Raw genomic sequence first — 23,629 nt, 5'->3', positions numbered from 1 at the left:
TTTTGTTCATCATGGATTTTTTGCATTAATTTTTATTTTAAAAATATTTTATTAAAACACTATTTATCTTGGATACTGAGGTTTTTTTTACACCACCCTTAGCTTTTGCACCCAGGATATAGTCCCAACCCTAGGTTTTTCCCTAGAACTTCAGGAAACTAGCTGTCTGAACAAAGGATTGATTAATCACTTCTTAACACGAGCAGCATTACATCACCTATAAATGAATTATAATAATTGCTAAAAGGTCTTCATGGAGCTTGAATGGTAAAAATACAGTCATGATTCTCAACTCATATAAGTACGTCTTTCTGTCATTCATACTATCTTAGCCTGAGCTGCTTTTTACTCTATTTTTCTGAGCAGTAAAATAAACCATGTTCTAATTAAAGCATTCAAACATTGTAGATTCTTCTATGTATTTTCCTTAAAATGTTTTCTATGCATGTTGCCATATATATAGAATTTAAAAATCAGATTCTTACCACATAGTCTTCTTTGCCACTTGCTCTATTTACCTAACATCTTAGATATTTTCCCCATTTGCATACATGAAGATATACTTATTTTTTAACTTAAAAAATTTAATTGTGGTACAACATAACAAAATTTACCATTTTAGTCATTTTTAAGTGTACAGTTCAGTAGTGTTAAGTACATTCACATTGCTATGCAACCTACCTCACTATTTTGAATGTCTATATAGCAATTCAGTTATGGACAAAGTTTTTAATTAAAAAATTTTAGTTGAAAAATTTTAACTATATTTTTAGCATTTTTAAATATGAATTTTCTTCTGAAGAGATGAAGTGAAAAAGCTATGCTAGTGAGCAAGGATGTTTGGGAAGGTGGAGAGGGAGGCACTCCTGGAAATGGAACCAGAGGAGCATTTCCTTGTTAAGAAAACTTGTCAGTTCTGAAGTGTGATTTTTGAATAAGAGCCTGGGATACGAAGGCAAACAGGAAATAGGTATTACATTCCAAGTAAAACAGACTTTGAACTTGGATAAGTCCTCATGCTCTGCTCAACACCCAAAATCAAAGAGAAAAGGATGGATGACAGAGGATGATAAAAATTTTGCTCATCCATCTGTGTCTACATGGAGTTAAAAGTTCAGTATTTTCAAGACTTTTAATTCTAATCACAACAGCAAAGAAAAAAATAACCTATTTTAAACATGGATGCAATAGAATGCTTGCATATATCTATAAGAAAAGCAGGGCAAAACCAGTAAAGATGTTTCATTAATCCAAATTTTCTATTGTTTGGAACTCTATTATGAGCCATTTTTAACAATTTGCTTTTGTCTACGAATACTGTCAAACCACTGCTTTTTATTGGAGACCCTGCAAGGACAGAAATGTGACAATGACTCATTAGCTTAAATTTCCAAAGCAAGTGAAACACATGGGTTGCAATGTTTAATAAAGCTAAAACGTATCTAACAAAATTACTTTTGTCATTTAACATTTAGAAATAAATATAAATTTATGAAATGTATCTCTTTTTTTTATAGCAGTGAGGATTTTGCATGCAGCAACCAAAGAGAAAAAAATGTGAATCACAGCACTTCAAAGATGTCATGGTATATCAAATTCAGATAGTCCTTTACCCTGGGGATTTGCTTTCATTTGCAGGAAAACTAACCAAATTTGCAGCAATTTTGCAACTAGACTTTACATTTAAAGTACCCCCCCCCCCAAATTTATGTAGTTTGCTTCTCTGAAACCTTAAATTGGTCTGAATTGATAACTTGTGGGTTACCATTACCCTCACTCTGATTTGTCACTTCCATCATTGGTGACGCACACTGATGTTAACATGAACACTAATATACCTGGCTCAGGCATCTCTAGCAGGAGGAAAAAGAAATAACCTAGAGTTAAATAACTCTTCTCTAAGAATAGTTCTATACACAACCTGCGATTTTTTTTAACTTTATACTACAGCTGCCCCTGAAGGCATCTTCATCTATTTCATGAGCCCACTTTTCTGAAAGACTCAATGAAATCCACATTCCTGAGGGCCTCCTGGGGACTTCTTGTATCAAACAGCCATTTTCTCATTAAACTGAGCATGAACTCAGTTTTTGAGTCACTGTCTCTTCACTTTGCTGATGCCTTCCCAAGTGCAAAAAGGGAAACCTAATAGTCTACTTTTCATTTACGTGGATGAAAGCAGGGTGGGATTTGATATTGTACTGCTAGATACTTGGATTATTTCTTGGTGTTTTTTTGATTCATTCGATTCCTCTCTTCTTAAGGGGATTCCCTGAGTCAAGTTCATCTGAAGAAGAGGAAAACCTGGATGACCAAGAGTGAGTTTTGAAATTTCTCTGTCTCTCTAAAACTAGACAGAGATGTTTCTATTGTATTTCAGAGATCACCTAGAACAGCGGTTCTCAACCTATGGGTCGCAACCCCTTTGGCGGTCGAACGACCCTTTCACAGGGGTCGCCTAAGACCATCCTGCAGATCAGATATTTACATGAGGATTCATCACAGGAGCAACATGACAGTTATGAAGTAGCAACGAAAATAATTTTATGGTTGGGTCACAACATGAGGAACGGTATTTAAAGGGCCAGAAGGTTGAGAACCGCTGACCTAGAAGGAGGCCAAAGGTTCTTAAATGCCAACCCACTTAAAATTAAAGATATACAGGCCCTACCCAGAATCATAATTGGGGGGTGGAGATTCAGGAATCTGTATTTCTGAAAAGTTCCTCAGGTGATTCTCTGGAGCAGCCAGGTTTGGAAATCCCTGATCTAGGCCAATGTCTCAATTTATAGGTTTGAAAGCTGAATGACAAATTATGCAATTAAACATTACTAACTGTCAAATATTGAATTCTTTCCTATTGCAGCTGGTTTGCAGGTAACATCTCCAGGTCACAAGCTGAACAGTTACTGAGACAAAAGGTAAATAATCTGATCTTTAAAATAGCACCTAAGAATCTCTTTCTATTGTTGGGTCTAGACCAGTGATGGTGAACCCTTTGAGCTCGGCGTGTCAGCATTTTGAAAAACCCTAACTTAACTCTGGTGCTGTGTCACATATAGAAATTTTTTGATCTTTGCAACCATAGTAAAACACTTATATTTTTGATATTTATTTTATATATTTAAATGCCATTTAACAAAGAAAAATCAACCAAAAAATGAGTTCGCGTGTCACCTCTGACACACATGTCATAGGTTCGCCATCACTGGTCTAGAGGATAATGCACTTTTTATAGAAACCTTAGTGCTAATTAGGCAGTCGCATCATCATAGTGTTGGTTGTCCAGCCTATAGGTTACCATGCCCTTCACATATAGCTACTTCCCCTGTTCCCATTATATATATACACTAATAAAAGAGAAACATGGTAATTGGCGTACGACCGCTACCCTTCCCATTGGCTAATCAGGGCAATATGCAAATTAACTGTCAGCCAACATGGCGGCCATCAGCCAGGCAGCTTGAAACTAACATGAGGCTTGCTTGCTTCAGTGACAGAGGACTCCAACGTTCCCCGCCTGCCACTGCAGGCCTCTGAGCTGCAAGCAACTATGTAACAAACATAGAAGCTAAACAAAACCCCAGAAACCTGCCGGGCTTCAGCCAGCAGGATCGCAACATTGTAGCAAAGGCCAGAAACCTACTTTCAGCAGCGGAGGCCTAAGAGCTGGAGCCAAGCCTCAAAGGTAAAGCTGGCCCAGAATTAAAAAAAAAGAAAAAAAGGAGCAGTTGGGAGCTTCAGTCACCCCCAGCCTGAAAACAGCCATCATCCCCTCACCCAGGCTGGCCAGGCACCCCAGTGGGGACCCCCACCCTGATCCAGGACACCCTTTAGGTGTCTCCAAAAATCACACTTCACAAACCAGCCGGCACCCACCCATGCACCAGGACTCTACCCTATATAGTAAAAGGGTAATATGCCTCCCAGCACTGGGATCAGTGGAGCCATGAGGCCTCCTGGCACTGGGATCAGCGTGACAGGGGGCAGCGCCCAAACCCCCTGATCGCCCTGTGGCTCTGTGTGTGACAGGGTGCGGCGCCCCAACCCCCTCCCCCCCCACGGGCCCTGCTCTGTGTATGACGGGATAGAGCCATAACCTCCCCATCGGCCCTGCCCTGAGTGTGAGAGTGGCGGCACCCCAACCCCATGATCGGCCCTGCTCTGTGGGTGATAGAGGGTGGCTCCGCAACCCCCTGATCGGCCCTGCTCTGTGCATGACAGGGGGGAGCTCCCCAACACCCTGATTGGCCCTGCTCTGTGCGTGACAGGGGGGAGCTCCCCAACACCCTGATCGGACCTGCTCTGTGCGTGATGGGGGCAGCGCCCCAACCCCCTGATTGGCCCTGCTCTGTGCGTGACAGGGGGTGGCGCCACAACCTCCCCATCGACCTTGTCTTGAGTGTGACAGGGGGCGGTGCCCCAACCCCCCAATCGGCCCTACCCTGAGCGTGACTGAGGGTGGCATCGCAACCTCCCAATCCGCCCTGCTCTGTGCATGACAGGGGGTGGTGCCCCAACTCCCCAATCAGCCCTGCTCTGAGCCCGACCAGGGGCTGCACCTAGGGATTGGGCCTGCCCTCTGCCACCCGGGAGCAGGCCTAAGCCATCAGGTCGTTATCTCCCGAGGGGTCCCAGACTGCGAGAGGGCACAGGCTGGGCTGAGGGGCCCCCCTCCCCACCGAGTGCACAAATTTTTGTGCACTGGGCCTCTAGTTTCTGTATAATAAACCACTTCAAAATTTAATGGCTTGAAACAACAACATTTATGATTTCTCACAATTCTGTAAGTGATTCAGCTGGGTTAGCAGTTTTTATGCAGGTTTGGTATAGGGTCACTCATGTGGATGCAGTCACTGGGGGGTTGGGGTTAGCTGAATCAATCAACCTGGATGCCGTAGTTCTTCTCCATGTGGCTAATTTGAGCTTCCTAACAGCATGGTAATCTCAAGGCAGTGGTTGAAGAGGATGAGCCCTACAGTTCAGTGCAAGCACTATCAAGTCTCTGTTTTTTTCATGTTTGCTAATGTCTCATTGGCCAAAAAAAGTCACATGGTCCAGCCAAGAGTCAAAGTGAGAGGGGACTTCACTAACTTGGTATTTTGACACATTCTTAGTTTTTTATCTACTCTTTCTGAATGTGGATTTGTTTAGAATTAACCCAAGTCCTTAAGAAAGACAAGTTGAGCATAGAACTAAAAGATTTGTTCTACACCTTTGGTTTTCTAAAACTTTCAAGAGTATGATATGATGATATGTGCTTTTAAATTTTATTTCTGAAAGATTAAAACATTAGGCTTACATAAATACAAAACAGAGGAAATTATCAGGGAGGATTCAAAGTTAACTGGTAAGAAAAAGTTGCAGCACACAGGGTAGATCTGTAAAGAAACTGAATGAGAAAAGGAAGAAAGCTACACTGTGGATCCCCTTCTGCACCAACTGTTGAATAATCTGTGCCATCAATGAGATTTAAAGTGAATCTATGAGTAGGATCTCTTACATTTGCAACAGCATGGATGGACCTGGAGAGTATTATGTTAAGTGAAATAAGCCAGTCAGAGAAAGATAAATATCACATGATCTCACTCATTTATGGACTCTAATGAACAAAATAAACTGATGGACAAAATAAAGTGATGAACAAAATAGATCCAGAGACATAGAACCATGGAACAGACTGGTGACTTTCAGATGGAGGTGGGGGTGGGGAAGTGGGGGTGGGAAGAGATTAACCGGGGAATATATATGTATATATGCATAGCCCATGGACCCAGACAATAGGGTGGTGAAGGTTTGGGAGGGGTGAGTATGGGGAAGAGGGAGTCAATGGGGGAAAAACAAACAAAGGGGACATCTGCAATACTTTCAACAATAAAGATAAATTTTTTTAAAAGTACAAAAAAATAAAGCGAATCTAAAAGATCTAGTTTCCTACTGCCTACCAGAAAAAAAATCATTTTCAAGGACAACAAAAATGTTTTCTGTTTCTTTTCATTTTCCTTCCTTTTCAGGGAAAAGAAGGAGCATTTATGGTTAGAAATTCCAGTCAAGTGGGAATGTACACAGTGTCTTTATTTAGTAAGGCTGTGAAGTAAGTATGACATGGATTTGTTTTGTTTTTTATTTTTTTTGTGTGTATTCTTTGAATATGCTAGTCATTTAGTCATCATATTTAAACTCTGAAATTTTAGATCAAAGTATTTATGTTGAATGAGACTATTTGTAGTGGCCTTTCTCCCCGCTACTTCCAAGAGGCTGTTCTCAGGGATCCTCTCCTGCCTATCCCAGGTTGCAGCAAAGTGCCCAGTGCACAGCATGTGTCAGTAAATAATTGTTAAAGGAACACTGGGTTACTCCTCTCAATTCAGTTCCAAGTCTAGAAAGAGAAAAATAGCATTGGAGCCTCTACATTGTTGGTCCTGGACACAAGCTGGGCTGAGAAACCTACTCCAACATCTGAAGTTAGTTTTTACAGTGGGTGCAGAGTTAGCAAAAGGTTGAATCAATGTAACTGTGTTCCCCAAATAGCTTCTTTCTAGGATGCTGGCCTCTCCATGTGGTTAAGAGTTCTGATATGAAGCTACTCCTCAAGTTCCAAATCCTGACTCTACCATTTATAAAGCTTTCTGGCATTGAGCAAGTTTCTTAAACTCTGTGCCTCAACTTCCTTATCTGAAAATGGAACATGATAATGTTTATTATGTTCCATTAATAAAGTAATTTTGTGTATCAGATCAGAACAGTGCCTGGCATATAGTAAACACTCAATAAACTAATACCAATTACTATTATTGTTGTTAGGAAAGAGTAATAATTCTACCTGCTCCACCGCCTCCATCCCAACACCTAGGCATAAAAGACCTCCCCAGTCATCTTATGCAAATCACCCTTACCGACATCAGGATCCCACTTCAGTTTCACAAGCCACTTTCCCATTAGTTGTTAGCTCTTTTTTCCTTCTAATCATCTTGTGAAGCAAATAGGAAAGCTGTTTTTATTTATACCTTTTTACAGATGAGAGGACTGAGGTTCAAAAAAGCTTATAAAGACCCATCCACAAGATTAATAAATGTCAACTTGAAGCTGGGCCTTTAAAAGCCCAAAGTTCATGTTCCTTCAACCACACTTGTTCCTACACTGAAACTCCCAATGTTCTGAAATAATAACATGAACAAAACTTGATTAGAAGCATTTGAGCAAAATTTTTTTCTGTGTGTGCAATCCTCTTTTAATGATTGGATTGAATGACCCTCTGCCTTGGTGCCTTCTCCATATGTCCTGCCCTGTGGTGTATATATGTATTTTTGCAATAATTAAGTGATTTAAAAGTTATTTTATTTTGAGAGACTTTTTACACAATTTCTATCTCCAATTTGAAAGAATAGGATGTATTCTATGCAGTCATCTGGAATTTTCCAATGCCAGAATTCCCCGATGCATCTCATGTACTAGGTTGCACATCTGGATGCTGGCTGAAGCCAACTCAGGAAGAACTGGTAAAAGACTTGGTTCACTGAATATCAAAAGCTCTGTGGCCCTCTGGTCCTGCAGTTTTAGCCAAACCTCATATCAGAAGTCTTCCTAGTCAAGTTTCTTGACACCAGATTTATTTTTGAGGTGACCAGGTAGAAAAATCAGCAAATGGATAAGGAATCAAATTAAAATAATCCAAATCAATGAATACAGAAGCCTTCTTTTACTAAACACAATCAATGGGCTTGAACGAGTTTCATATTGACACTAAGAGCTGGTTAGCCATTTGCAACAAGAAAGTACCCTTTCTCCCTTTTATAATTGCAGTTTTAACTAGGCTGGCATTGCAACAACAACGATTTATTAGCAGTTTCTTATGTGCCAAGCATAATGCAGATTTGTATGTATATAATCTCTCCAATCTTTATAACAAACAGATAAGGTAGCCAGCGAGCAGTAGAACTGGACTCAAAGTCCAGTTCTTAACCACTCTGCAATCCTCTCAAATCTAAGACAGACATATTATTTCCAGTTAGCCTAAATCAGTTAGCCTAATTCACCACTGTCTTCTAAAAGTAGAGCAAAAGAAAAATGTTTTATGTAAAAAAGGTACAAGTTTACATGAGGAATTAAAGGACATCCCCACCCACTCCATCCTGCCTGTTTCACTGCCCCAGAGAGCCTCCTACCCATACACCAGGGAAGAATACCCACAGCCTAATCACCATTGCTTCCCACATTTTAATTTTCATTATTACCATTAAAAAGAATTACTCTTTAGAATAATGATCCTGAAGAATTGCAGGGCTTTCAATCATCAAAAGAAGATTCCAGCTTTATACTTAATAAGGGAGGAACAGTTGGAAAGTTGGAATTTTATTGTACATGAATTCTGTATGTGCACAAAGGATATGTTGAGTTCAGAGAAGAGCCCTCTTTCATAATTGGTAATTGTCATGGATACCCCCAGAAAAATGCCAGATATCAAGACTGGGAGACCCTCTCTGACTTCCCTCTCCAAAATTTTCAAATACACCTAAGATGATTAACCATCATGCAATGAAGCTTCAATTGTTTATTAAAAATGTTTTAACAGTCTTTCTTTCTTACTAGTGATAAGAAAGGAACCGTCAAACATTACCATGTGCATACAAATGCTGAGAACAAATTGTACCTGGCAGAAAACTACTGTTTTGATTCCATTCCAAAGCTTATTCACTATCATCAACACAATTCAGCAGGTAAGTTATTTCAGTTTTTCTTTTATGGGTCCTTGTTGATAAATATCAGTTTTCTTGGATGCTACTGATCCTCCTAATATTCTCAATTATTATAGGGAACCATAAAAGTAAGAAAAAAATGTTCTCAAGCTCTATGCCTGCTGTGATTTTTAACCCATATTTCCTGGAATATAACATTATAAACTCTATAATGCCAGAAAATTTAAGTTGAGTGAGCTGAATGACTTAGATGTAGAGATTGTCTTTATAAAAATATCTGCGGGGTTTTTTTCTACCTATAGAAGTTGATTGCTAAATTTAAACATTATAGATACGTCCATGGAGGTTATCTCTCCAATAATATACAAGCTGGTATCTGTTCTGGAAGAATTTTTTCTATGCTGGTACTAACACTTATTATTCATTAATTGTATATATGTATATGTATAAATAGATACATTATATTTTTACGGAGATGAGATCATTCTACACATGCCACTTTCCAGCTGCTTTCTTTACTCAACATGTCTTGGAGGTCTTTGCATGCAGATACGTATAGCTTACTTTGGTCTATTTAACAGCTATAGAGAAATCTATTATAGAATTACTTCATAAGATATTCACGTAACCCTATATTGATTAACAGTTGGATCATATGCACTATTTTCCCATTACAATTAATATTTCAGTGCAGTCCTGCCAACATAGCTCGGTGCAACTATATGAGTGTTTCTGTAGCCAAACTCCCTAGAAAGGTAATTTCTGAGATAATGGTTAAGAACTTTAAAATTTAAAGATTGTCAAATGCTTTTCAGAAATGTACACTCCCATCAACAGCAACAGCTTTCATCTTCACCAACACATCTTCACCAAATTTTGCCTGATTGACTGGCAGAACTGTATATAGAAATCCCTCCTAATGGTAGTGTTAACTAACCTAATTGTGGAAAACATTTCACAATACATACATGTACCAAATCATCACATTATACACCTTACAGTTATATATGTTATATGTAAGTAACATCTCAATAAATGTAGAAAAAAAGTTTTAAAAAAATAAATCCCCTCTAAATGTCTTTTCAAGAGTAGTGCCATTTAGAGGCAGTGCTTGGATGAATTTCCAACAGTGAGTAATAAGCTGTGGGCTCAGAGTCGAATCGTGCAACTCTACCTAACCTGATTACATGCACATTAAGTGAATTGGACTCACTCCTCGCTTTAATTTTGGTTCCTGCTTGACTTTTTCTTTTGTCCCAGTTTCATCAATTGTTTGTTTTAACCTGTAGTGCCTCCAAAGGATCCTTGGCAAGGGATTATATAGACATCTCCAAGTGCGATGATTCCTCTCCGGAGCATGCACAAGCAACCCCACAGGGTATAAGAAAAAACAAAACAGTAAAATGTTTATTTGGATTGGTTTTTAAAATCTCATTCTCTTAACTTTTCTATTTGTGAGGACACTTTATGATTCACATAACGTATCAATACAGCAGCAATTGTGTATATACATATTTTGGAGAAGTGCACCAATATTTTTTTATAATTGAAGGTATAAGATTTAAAACATTTGAGGACCACTCATATAAAAAGTAAATAAATATAGAAAAAGGAAGGAGAGAAAAAGAACACCTGTGACAGTTTCTAGGACTTGGAAAGCCTCACACAACTAAAGCAACAAGCATATATTTTTGAATGTGTTCTCTCAAGCCACTATAAATACTATGATTATTTTAACCCAGCTTTATCATAACTTGATGTAAACAACTAAAATGACTTGACAGTTTAATTTTTTTTTAAATCAAGTGGTTTACTTTTTATTTTGTACCCCTCTGCACTGTTTGATTTTTTTTTTTTTACCAAATGTGTGTACTGTGTTTATACATATTTAAATATATGACTATAAAAAGATAGCAACATATAAATGGGAATTTTTTAAATGAAAAACTCTATCAAGTCACTCACTTTGATGGGATTTTCAAGATGACATAAAGTGGTTTTGTTCTTTTAATTTTTGCTGTACATTGAGCTAATTGATCAAGTCAAGCAAACTGATACAACTACAGGATGACTATGAACAGAAGAGATTCATTCTCTGCATATCACCATCCTGAACTCTGCTTTTCCAGCTGCTCTGGAGGGAGTATAAGCAGATGTGTGAAGTGATGTGATGTGATGTGATGTGATGTGATGTGATGTGATGTGATGTGATGTGATAACATGATGCTGATTCTGTTGCAGGCATGATCACACGACTCCGCCACCCTGTGTCGACCAAGGCCAACAAGGTCCCCACCTCCGTGTCTTTGGGAAGTGGTATGGACATATCTTTGGGCTCTTAAACTCCATTTCCTACCATTTTTTTTATTAAAATATACATATATCCCTAGCCAGTTTGCTCAGTGGATAGAGCATCGGCCTGCAGACTGAAGGGTCCTAGGTTTGATTCTGGTCAAGGGCACATACCTGGGTTGTGGGCTAGGTCCAATGGGCAGAAGGCAGCCAATCAATGATTCCCTCTCATTGATGTTTCTATCTCTCTTCCTCTCTCTTACTCTCTAAAATCAATAAAGATATATTATATATCTTATATAATAAAAGGGTAATATGCAAATTGACTGAACAGCAGAAAGACCGGTCGCTATGACATGCACTGACCACCAGGGGGCCGACACTCAACACAGGAGCTGCCTCCTGATGGTCAGTGCACTCCCACAGGGGGAGCACAGCTCAGCCAGAAGCCTGGCTCATGGCTGGAGAGCGCAGCTGTAGTGGTAAGGATGTCTGACTGATGGCTTAAGCAGGGAGCAGGCCTAAGCCAGCACTTGGACATCCCCCAAGGGCTCTCAGACTGCAAGAGGGCACAGGCCGGGCTGAGAGACCTCCCACCCCCCAAGTGCATGAGTTTCATGCACTGGGATATATATATATATATATATATATATATATATATATATATATATATATATATATATATGCTAGAGGCCCAGCACACACAAAATCATGTGTGGTTAGGGTTCGTAGGCCTAGCCTGGCCTCTGTTGCATGGCCTCTGGTGCCCTGTGATGCTACATGAAGCTCCCCGCCCCAGGATGCTCCACGAACCCCACGACTGCTCCAAGAGGCTCCCCCCTGCCACTTGACTTCTCTGCAAAGCTTGCTGCCGCCCCGTGAAGCTCGCCACTGGATGCTCCACAAAACTCCCCCCTACCCCTACCCCACGACTACTCCGCCAAACTCCCCGCCCCGCAACTGCTTTGCAAAACTCACTGCCACCTGGGTGACTGTTCTGCTAAGCTTATGGCCACCCCGTGAAGCAGCCCACCACCACCGCTCAACAGTCCCACCCAGCCACCAGTCCCCCCTCATGGTGAGCAGCTCAGGGGCCCGGGGGGCTGGGGGACCAAGAGGTGCTCCATGCACTTCATGGTGACCGGTCGCCCATTCGGTCATGACGGCATCTAGCTCTTTATATATATTAGGGTACCAATAAGACCAGACGTCTTCCAGACAAAGCTGCAGCAACTGCCTAAGCCTTGCCCCTCACAGCCGAGGCTCAGGCAGCCGCAGATGGCAGCTGCTGCTGCGAGGGCCAGGCCGAGTCTCAGGCAGCTGAGGCTGCTAGCAGTGGCAGCAGCAGCAGTGTGATGGGGGTGTTGCCTTCCCCTGATCAGCCCGGTCGCCTCCCACAGAGGGAGGCCAGACTGCAGAGTAGGCCCACTCCCCGTGGGAAGTGAGCCTAAGTTGTCAGTAGGACATCCCCTGAGGGCTCCTGGACTATGAGAGGGGGCAGGCCAGGCTGAGGGACCCCCCAGGGCACGAATTTTTTTGCACCGGGCCTCTAGTATAGATAGATAGATAGATAGATAGATAGATAGATAGATAGATAGATAGATAGATAGTTAGTAAGTTAGTTAGTTATTTTACTGAAAAAAAAAATAGGGAAGACAGGAAGGCCATACTTGTAAGATTGTGCCAGGGAGGATTTCAGCTCTACCATATTTGTTCACTTTCTAAAAACAAATAAACAAATAACTTTTCTGTCCTCCCAACCTAACTCTGTAATCTCTCTAGCATTTGACAAAAAGACTCAAAATTTTTCTCTTATTAGACCCAATCCTCAGCTTCTAGATCCCCATTGCCTGTCAGTTCTTCTTCTAGGATTCTGTGCCTGGAAGAAAGGGAGCCATTTTTCACCCTTGTGTATTTAAGATAATGACATCCACCCAGGTCACATATTTAAGAAAATATGATATTTTACCAAGCTAAGAACATCAGCACATTTTGACACTGAGTCTTTCCATGATGCCTCTGGTGGGCAAAGTGGTTTTACTGTAAGCTTTCTTGTCAATGACTATAGCTGCTTTAAGAAATATATTGTCCTATTGGTATTATGTGGCCTAATAGTTCATAAGACCACATTACTAAGGGTTTTTTTAAGTGGTCAACTAAAAAATCTTGCTGTTCTTCATACTGCCAATATGAAACTGTTACTGGGGAAGAAATTGCTTGGGAAGTTGTTATCCCCAAAGCCTTATATTCTCATCCTAAAGAGTGTCTGTCTTGCCTTACTAGGAATCTGGGAACTGAAAAGAGAAGAGATTACCCTGTTGAAAGAGCTGGGAAGTGGACAGTTTGGAGTAGTCCATTTGGGCAAGTGGAAAGGGCAGTATGATGTTGCCATTAAGATGATCAAGGAGGGCTCCATGTCAGAAGATGAATTCTTCCAGGAGGCTCAGACCATGATGTAAGTTTCTTCTGAAGAAAGGCACTTTAGCCCTCACCATGGGCATGCTAACAGGTCTGACTAATATTTGCAAGGCCTGGAGCAAGTGTCCACATATCATAGATATAAATGTTTAGAAGTTATAAATCAAGCTAACACACTTAAATAAAATCAGCTGTGCTCCTCTTTTGACAAGCATACCTTCATGACAACCTCTTTAGAGAAACCAACCTCTGGCCCATGACCCTCAAAAACTCCCCCCTCCCCTTTCTCCTCCCAACCCCAGCTCTGTCCTGCAATATATCCAATACTTGTGTTCAAACATAGCATCTGTATATCCAAGATCCCTCTGTGTATACCACAAACAACTATTGGATAATTATCTTGGTTAAGTGGCTCACTCCTGGGGGGCAGACCCTAAAAGAGTCTACACAGGTCCTGGAAGAGGCCTCAGGACTATGTGGACAGGGATTATAGTCCTGGTACCCCAATTGTGATGGAAAAAGGGATGTATGGGTTCTGAGTGAGCATTTCTCCTTGGCCTTCAGGCCTCCTTTCCCTGTGGAGAGGTACATGGTGGAATGTGGAACACAGTAGGTCTCTGTAAAGCACATGCCTGAGGGCAGGAGCCTCTAGTGGCCAGGACTAAGACAATACTGAAAACAAAAGCCCTATAGGCGATATCCTTTTGCTTCCTGGTACCTTCAATACAGTCTGATAAATCCCTTTCTTACCCTATTCTTTCCTCACTGATAATGAACAAACCCTTCCCAATGGGCTTCAGCTCCAAGCACTACGTATGTGTATGTGTTCTCTTTCTCTCTCTGTTCTAATTCAGTCTCAGTCTCTCTCTCTCTCTCTCTCTCTCTCTCTCTCTCTCTCTCTCTCTCTCTCTCTCTCCTATGCAAGTACAAAGAATTAATTTAATGATTCTACCTCTTGTCAATATGATGAATCAGACTTTGAAGGGTATCCAACCATACATCTTTGTCTGAGACTTCCCTGAATATAAACCTTTGCTAAGGCTGGCTGCATGAGCATGTAACCCATCCTCAGAAGGGCTCCCCACTTGGTTTAAGGCTGTTCTGTCACCGTCTGAAATTCTTTCTTTTATATTTTTTTATTGATGTCAGAGAGGAAGGGAGAGGGAGAGATAGAAACATCAATGATGAGAGAGAATCATTGATTGACTGCCTCCTGCATGCCCCCCACTGGGGATCAAGCCTGCAACCTGGGCATATGCCCTGGCCAGGAATCAAACCAGCGACCTCTTGGTTCCTGGGTTGATGCTCAACCACTGAGCTACACCTGGCTGGGCATGAAATTCTTAATAATCTATATATATAAAAGCCCAGGGACCATTACGGCAGAACAATCAGAAAGACCAGAGCAACTGGTTGCTGTGATGTTCACTGACCGCCAGGGGCAGACGACCAATGCAGGAGCTTCCCCCTAGTGGTCAGTGCACTCCCACAGAAGCCAGGCTCATGGCTGGCGAGCACAGCGGCAGTGGCGGGAGCCTCTCCCACCTCCACGGCAGCACTAAGGAGCGGTGAGCCAAGTGGTAAAGAGCAAGTAGGCGAGTGGTTAGGAGTGAGCAGGCAGGTGGTTAGGAGCCAGCAGGCAGGCGGTAAGGAGCGAGGGGTCCCAGATTATTGGAGGGATGTCCAGCTGCTGGTTTTAGCAAGGGGTCCTGGATTGTGAGAGGGCGCAGGCCGGGCTGAGGGACACCCCCCTCGTGCATGAATTTTGTGTATCAGCCTCTAGTTCTTAAATAAGCACCCCTGCATTTTCATTTTGCTCCAGTTCCTGCAAATTATGTAGCTCATTCTGCTTTTGGCAATTGGACTGTCATAAAACTGGGGAGGGACCCCTGATGTCTTCCTTTTGTAGGATAGAAAATCTCACAGAAACTCCCTTAGGCTCATGGTGTAACAGCCCCACCCTCCCATGTTCTGGTATAACTTTAAAACATATTTTTTGCTATTAGAAGGCTATCAGAATCATAAAGTCATTAACAAATCACCCAGTTATAAAAAAAAGAGGTCAAACTGTACCATAAGGGGAAATGTTAAATCCCACATGTAATGATCAACTGAGGCTTATCAGGTGGGGGATACCAGTTGACATGGTGTTCCCACCATGTGCCCTTTGGGTAGTGACACAATTTGCTCAAGTAAGAGCTTTTATTGGGTGACAGACCTTTGTCCTGCCACAAGCCTTTCCTCTGAAGAGAGAACTGATGAGTACCAGGTCTCTACAGTTGCTGAAAGATGCATAACTGGGCTCATCACCCTGAGTAAAATGATAAGGCATGTCCCTATAGTTAAGTCAAGAAGAAAGAAAATAACTAAATGTTTAATAATTCCTCAATTATTAAAACATTTAAAAGTTGACATATTAAGTTTAGGTTTACTTTACACATCTGAACATTAAAGAATCATCCTGTTAATTGATAAGAATAAATTACATAAGGACAAGTTGATGAACATCATAACAGATGAGTGTCTATCCATCATAACCTACTAGAAGTGCTATGTCACATGGTTACTATTTTCTAAATTTATTATTAAAAAAATAATGTAACAATGTAATGAGTTCTTTAAAAAAGAAAAATTATGTCGTCTTATTTCCCTAACATAGTGACTATTTTCATTTTATCTATGCCATTCATATTTGGATATAATTTTTTTAGAACAAAATATTTAGACATGAAAGTTAGATGCTTTAAAATGGAAGTGTGTGATTTTAGGGTGTAGGTTCATCCAAATCAGTCATGGAAGTCCTTGAGATACCACTAGACCAGTGGTCGGCAAACTCGTCAACAGAGCCAAATATCAACAGTACTTCTTCAAAATAGACTCGCCCAGGCCGAAAACCGACTTCTGCGCATGGGCCACGAAGTTTCAATCGCACTGTACGCGTGCCCGCACGTGGTATTTTGTGGAAGAGCCACACTCAAGGGGCCAAAGAGCCACATGTGGCTCGCGAGCCGCAGTTTGCCAACCACGGCACTAGACTAAACAGGATTTCCAAGGCACCAGACCATTGCTTCCCTGCTTCTCTCTATGAAAGTTGAGCACAGTATCCATAACCACTAAATTGCTGCTGGAGTTGTCAATGTCCAATATGAGACAGTCTTTTTCTCCTTCAAAGACTCATAAGATTCAGAATAAGATTCGAAACTTTTTCTTCTTTCCCTGTTCAAGAAGAAGGGGGGAATTCAAACAAACAAATATCTGAGAGTGATTCTTTTTCAGGACATCCGGAAAGTGGCGTGTGGAAATTCAATACTTAACTTTGAAAATCTGTTGTTTCCAGGAAACTCAACCATCCCAAGCTGGTGAAATTCTATGGAGTGTGCTCAAAGATATATCCTATATACATAGTGACTGAATATATAACCAATGGCTGCTTGCTTAATTATCTGAAGAGTCATGGAAAAGGACTTGAAACCTACCAGCTCTTAGAAATGTGCTATGATGTTTGTGAAGGCATGGCCTTCTTGGAGAGCCACCAGTTCATACATCGGGACTTGGTAAGCAAAACCATTGGAAACTCAAAGAAAGGAAAGAAAGCAATCCACAGTTCCTGCCTCCAGCAGTAGGGCCATTGGGAGGAACGGCAAGGAGGCCATCTTAGCTTTTACTTTGCTCACCTGTGACTTGCTTAAGCACATGACACTTTCATAATTTAAAAAAAAATCACAATTTCAAAATAAAATATTTGAAGTTCAGAAAGAACAGAGAGAGTAAAAGAAGCCATCAAGATCTTTGTAGTTGTTTGTGGTTTGAAGGAAAAGAGATGGAAAGGAGAGGCTTTGGTCAATATATTGCTTCTAGGCACCATTAAACCCAAATTGACCCTTGCTCTAGGAAGGGCTTAGTGCTAAAGCAGTCATTCAATACAATAACTGAAAATATAAAAACGAACAAAAACCAGAAAGAAATGAAACTTGTGTATGTGTTTGAGTCAGAAGGAGAGGGAAAAGCGTTCTGCTTGGTATGCACGGGTATTTATCTTTAGAGATTTTCTTGTGTTGAACAGAAAACATGCCATGCACACTAGGCAAGTGCATTTTGAGTCTCTGGTACAGCATTTATACCTTGAGAGTGCATGTTGCCGCACAGTATCTTTGAAGAAGCCCCTCAAACTGATTTTCACTTCTCACTGGGGAGCTCAGGTTCTGTATTTAATGTGTAAAACCTTTTGTGTTTGACAAGGATGGATGCCTGGGTGAAAATACTTATGAGAGCACATTTTTATTTTGTAAAATCAAAAATTGCAAAGGGAAAAAAAGACAACTCCCCAACATTTGGGGTTTTGATAGGAAATCTTAGATTTTGCTGGGAATTTTGCCAAAGAGAAGAAAGATGTCAGAAGATTTGTGGTTGCCTTTACTACTTGGTAATTTTGTGTTGTTGTGTGTTTTTTTTTTATCCAAAGGCTGCTCGGAACTGCTTGGTGGACGGTGATCTCTCTGTGAAAGTATCTGACTTTGGAATGACAAGGTAAGCCAGTTCCAAAGGGACAACCAATGAAAGGGTGATTTCCATTCTCAACTAAATGCCATCATAATTGAAGGCTCTGTCGGGATACAGAAGGTGCACTGAATTGGGGGCTTAGAAACCTGGATTCCCTTCCCCATACTACCTTGGACTACCTATGAAACACATTTCCTCACCTGTAAGGTGAAATTGCACTTTAGAAATTATACAAAGCCCCTTTTAGTCCTTTCAAGACCCTGATAAATATTTTCTAAACTTACAAATAAGTTCCAGCCCTAGCCGACTTGGCTCAGTGGATAGAGCGTCAGCCTGTGGACTGAAGAGTCCTGGGTTCGATTCTGGACAAGGGCACATGCCTGGGTTGCTGACTTGATCCCCAGTAGGGGGCGTGCAGGAGGCAGCCGATCAATGATTCTCTCTCATCATTGATGTTTCCATCTCTCTCTCCTTCTCCCTTCCTCTCTGAAATCAATAAAGAAATATATTTTTTAAAAAAAGTTCCATGAAAGATCCTAAATATTTAAATATAACATGTTACAGTCAGATGATTTGGATAAATAATATGTGGATGGATGGATAGATGATAGATAGATAGATAGATAGATAGACAGATAGATAGAGTCCATCAAAGCTCTTTTAGCCCTGTCTGGGGTTTTTCTTAATATATATCCAAATGGGTAGAGCATTAGCACCAGGAAAATTTTGTTGTCATGTCATTAAATTTTCTTTATCACATAGTAAGGCATGAAAGTAGACTCTGAGATTCTCTTGATGGGTGTTCTATCACCACTTCATCATTTGGAAAATCATTTTGATTCTGATAGCACTTTATTTTTAAAAATGTATTTTATTGATTTTTTTACAGAGAGGAAGGGAGAGGGATAGAAAGTTAGAAACATCGATGAAAGAGAAACATCGATCACCTGCCTCCTGCACACCCCCTACTGGGGATGTGCCCACAATCAAGGTATATGCTCTTGACCAGAATCGAACCTGGGACCTTTCAGTCCGCAGGCTGACGCTCTCTGATAGCACTTTAAAAGTCTTCCATTTCCTAATTCTGAATTCTCATACTACTTAAGCATTAAAGCCAATTTTCATGATTTTACATAGGAAATGAAAACATACATGCTAGCCTATCCATTGAACAAACATTTATCAAGTTCCTCCTAGACTCCTTGGACTTGTGAGGCATACTGATATGAATGGGATAGTCCCTGTCCTCAAAATGCCCACAGTTGGTCTAAAGGGCAAGTAGATGTTACTGACATTGAGACAAAATACAGCTGTAAAATTGTGCTGACTCAACATAAACTTACATAATGCTGAGGAGGAATAATGCAGTTTCAAAGAGATCTGATGAGTTTACCAAGGCCAGCTCTGTATTTAGCAAACATAGCCCTAAAACACCATAGGAAGATCTGTCTCTTTAAGTCTTCTCCAAAATTCTGTATTAGGAAGTTCTCCTCTTCTGGGACCCCTCAGTTTTGCAAGGTACCTTTAGCTGTGCTACCTGCCATCACTCCAAGCATGATACACTGAGTCTCCTACATTGACATTCCATCTTTGTGGCTCTCTCAAATACAAAAGAAAAAGCTGCTCTTTGCTCCTGAGGGCAGAGAGAAGCTCCCAGAACAGGGCTGATTCCCACCTTGTTCTTAAAGTAGGAATATTGGCTGTTGTGCCAATATACAGGGGATATACCTCAAGTTCTTTGTTGCTTAGAAAAAGGGGAACACAAGGTCTTCCTTTGAATAAGGGATACTGGGGGTCATGCACCAGGGCCTTTCTGTCACGAAGCTGTGGTGTCACCTCATTCAGATGCCTGTGACTTAACCTGGTCCAATCATTTGAAGAAAGGGTTAAACAACACAAAATTACCAGTTGGGGGAGGGGTGCCAGTGTAATTTCTTGGTGTCTTGTGGTATCTGTGGAGCTGGAGAGGCCCAGGGAGGAAAGTATGGAAGGTGCTATATATAATCCTATGAAGTTGTTATTCATTATTACTATTATTTGCATAGAATGACTTGCCAAACCAGCTATTTCTGATGTTTCAAATTATGGCAAATATCTCTAACACATTTTGTTGTATATAGTTTTCCTATAAATTGTATCTAAAATTTTAGTTTCCATAATTTTTATTTTCTTATTGTCCTATTTATGAGTCATTATTTATTTGTTTTTTTGTGGGCAAATATATTGGGTTCCCCTATATTAATTATATAAATATTAAGTGCTTATTGTGAGAAATATGGAAATGGTGTATAAAGTCAAAAGTATAATTTGACCCTTTACCCCTTTCTCAGCACTAGTAGTAACTATTGCTAACACATTTGGTAGATGTCCTTCCATACCTGATTCCTAGGTATACCCAATCATGTACACAAGTAAGTACATTTACTGTTTGTTTCCATAAAGGTGGAATCACATCATATGTACTTGCTTTTACATATAACCATATTCACATGGTCTCTTTTTCTTACGGTAAATATAGTTATCTTATTTTTTAATAGCTGCATATTATTCTATTATATTAATGTACCATATTATATTTAATTGCTCCTCAACATATAGACATTAAGATTGCTTCCATTTCTATCATTATTATAAGCCACAGTGTAATGAATATCCTTGAACATATATTTTTATGGTCTAAATAACTCCATAGGATAGTTTTGTTCATCATTGTTTATAACAGCAGAAGATTAGAAGCCATTTACATGGTTAAACAAATTATGTTAATTCATAAGAGGGCATTCAGCCATTAAACATGATGATGCAGAAGAAAATGTAACCATATGGGTAAAATGTTCTTGATATGCTGTTAAAGGAAAAATAAAAGCAAATTTCAATATGACAGAAACCCAATTTTGTTCATGTTATATATAGGAAAAAAGATTGGAAACTATAAGCAAAAATGTATCTTGAGTGGTAGAATTACAGGTTATCTTTGGGGTGGGATTCTGAGTAACTTTATGTTTACATTTTTGTGTTTTTCTATATTTACCAAACATTTTGCATTCATATTTTGGTGTCTTCAAAGTTAAGTATCATTTTTTAAAGCTTACGAGTCATAAGCAGGCTATAGCTAAGTATACATATTGAAAGGAAGCAAAGGATCCAGAACATCAAGGCACCAGGCTGAGACTGGCTGCTTGTACCACCTACCACCAGGCAATGGCAGCCAGCAGAGGTCTTCTCATTCTGCACAGCCAAGCAGCTTAAGGTCTGTATTGATGTCCTCCCCCCTCCCACCCACAGGTATGTTCTTGATGACCAGTATGTCAGCTCAGTAGGGACCAAGTTTCCGGTCAAGTGGTCAGCCCCAGAAGTGTTTCACTACTTCAAATACAGCAGCAAGTCAGACGTATGGGCATTCGGTAAGAATGTGGCCACACAGGCCTCAGCCCCATTTCACAAGCCAACTTCCACAACAGGAAACCACAAGAGTAACAACATCCATTTTTTAGCAAAAACTCTGAGCACTTACAAAATTACCTGTAGGCAAGCAAGAGATAGAAAAAGAAAATGATCTTTCCTTGAGTTGGTGCTATGATGTCCGCACATATTCTATACTTTGCATCCTGCTACCGCCTTCTCATAAAAGCTCTTCTACTGAAGATTTCAAGCAATTTTTAAAAATGAGTCATTGAAAACTAAAACCGAGTTTGCATTAGTCCAAAACACTGAAGGGTTTACAATGGAATCATCTACTTTTGGCATGAAAGCAGCTGTGATAAACATTCCTTTCTGAATTGACCAATTTAGGGGACATGCCTGATGTGAAAAAACAAATATGACTCAGTGTTCTCTTTGGCCCATACCAATTCCAACTAGTATCCTCATTAAAATTCATAATTTAAATCAGGGATGAGCAAGCCACAGCCCAGGATGAAATCCTATGACCTGTTTCTCTAATTAAAATTTTATTGACACCAGGCCATGCCGATTTGTTTTAGTATTGTCTCTGGCTGATTTTGTGCAGCACTAGCAGAGTAGAGTCGTTGCCATAGATGCATGACCAAAAAAAAACAACAACACTAAAATAGTCCCTATGTAACCCTTTACAGAAAAAGTTTTCTGGCCTTTATTTTATTAAAAGATCTATGTTGAATTTTAGTAATGATAATTAGAAAACTTAAATAATTCTTAAATTGTGATTTTGTAGATTTGCTGATGTTTTTCTACAATCTACATTGTAAGAGAGGTCATACCTGTTTACAATCACCATCAGATGCATCCAGGATAAATAATCCAAATTATTATCAAGCTATAGAATGTATTAAATTCAACTAAAACCTATTTCGTGCTTGTCTTGGTCCATAAGCATAATTTGACTTTCTACATGACATCTATAAGACTACCTTTAAAAAGAAAAATTTCGTCATGGACACAGACAATGGTGTGGTGATTGTGGGGCGGGAGAGGGTGGATGGAGGTGGAAAAGGGGATGGGGGGATAAATGGTGATGGAAAATAAAGTAATAGAAAAAATTAAAAGTAAAATTTAGTTAGTCATTTACTTTTTTATATAACATGATTTTTTTAAAAAAAATAATTATTCCTTTAGTAAAAGTGGCATTGTTCATTGTAAAAAATAATAATAATAATCCAGTGTATACAGAAAAAGGAAAAACCACAAAGATAGCATTTTGGTGAATACTTGACAATATTTTGTGCTGATTAACTTGTCAAAATTAGTTTTAATCTCCTTGTTCCAGTTAATATGCCTTGTGAAAGATATTTTTAAAAACAGTATGCTTACTTAATAGTTCTACCTTGTGTTTTATCCAAAATTGAATTATCCAGATTAATTACTCATCTTTGCACCAGAACTTGGCTCCTGGCATTTTCTGGCTGTTTCCAAAAACTAAATCTATTCTTAAATAATTTGTCCCCAATAAAGATATTCACAATGAACCAGGGCCTCTGAAAGCAATTCTCAAAAAGGAGTTGCACAGATATTTTTAGCAATGAAATTATTCTTGAGATAAGATGATATCCTTCCAAAGAAGAGTGTTGTGAAGGAGCAACATGCTTTGAATAGTTGTTTCAGAATTTTTTTTTAATGCAGCCACAACAACTTATAGTATTATCCTATTATAAATATTTTACATAAAATTTGTAGTCCTAAAAGTCAGAGAAGTTTTTGAAGGTGGCACTTCAATTATGGTTCTAGAACAATTTTCTTCCTCCTTACATATTTCTGATTTTCTATGGTTTGAAGCTGGCTGACTGTTGAAATTCTCTCACTTGGCTATGAGGATGATGGCAAATAGCCATCATTTAGAGAGCAGTTAAAATGCCCTGTGCTCTTTAAGGTGTTCTATGTGGGGGTTTTTCCCTATTTAATCCTTATGGTAACTATGAGGTGCAAATATCTGCATATTATAGACAGAGAACCTGACTGAGAAGGGTAAGAAACTTGTCCAGCCTATAAGTGGCAGGCCTGGGCCTCAAAGGCCAAATCTGACTGACCCCCAAGTGCCAGCCTATTGACCTCCATAACCAGAACACAGTTTCTTAACCTGGAGGTCATGACGCCCTGGATGGGGGACTGTGGACATCCAGAAACCAAACACAGAAATGCTGTGCATTCATTTTCCCAAGGGAGAGCCAATGGCTTTTATCAGATTCTCAAAAGTATACCTGACCCACAAAATATAATGACCCACGGTGGCAAAAACAAAAGCAGCAACA

At 40.0% G+C, this 23,629-nt stretch overlaps 1 protein-coding gene across 1 annotated transcript in view; it reads left to right on the top strand.

Moving 5' to 3' along the window:
• Positions 1–23,629, top strand: part of BMX (BMX non-receptor tyrosine kinase) — a 47,219-nt gene that overhangs the window by 20,102 nt on the left and 3,488 nt on the right. Inside the window, exons 8-17 of the mRNA XM_036306071.1 lie at positions 1,518–1,586; positions 2,265–2,318; positions 2,867–2,921; positions 6,015–6,094; positions 8,590–8,717; positions 10,938–11,012; positions 13,272–13,443; positions 16,744–16,960; positions 17,869–17,933; positions 21,192–21,310. Coding sequence (XP_036161964.1) covers positions 1,518–1,586; positions 2,265–2,318; positions 2,867–2,921; positions 6,015–6,094; positions 8,590–8,717; positions 10,938–11,012; positions 13,272–13,443; positions 16,744–16,960; positions 17,869–17,933; positions 21,192–21,310 — 1,034 coding nt within the window. The remainder of the gene's footprint in view (positions 1–1,517; positions 1,587–2,264; positions 2,319–2,866; positions 2,922–6,014; positions 6,095–8,589; positions 8,718–10,937; positions 11,013–13,271; positions 13,444–16,743; positions 16,961–17,868; positions 17,934–21,191; positions 21,311–23,629) is intronic.

This window comes from Myotis myotis, unplaced genomic scaffold (assembly GCF_014108235.1).
Source record: "Myotis myotis isolate mMyoMyo1 unplaced genomic scaffold, mMyoMyo1.p scaffold_m19_p_4, whole genome shotgun sequence".
Lineage (NCBI taxonomy): Eukaryota > Metazoa > Chordata > Mammalia > Chiroptera > Vespertilionidae > Myotis > Myotis myotis.
Note: the sequence above shows the minus strand (reverse complement) of the source record. Positions and strands in the feature narration are given on the sequence as shown.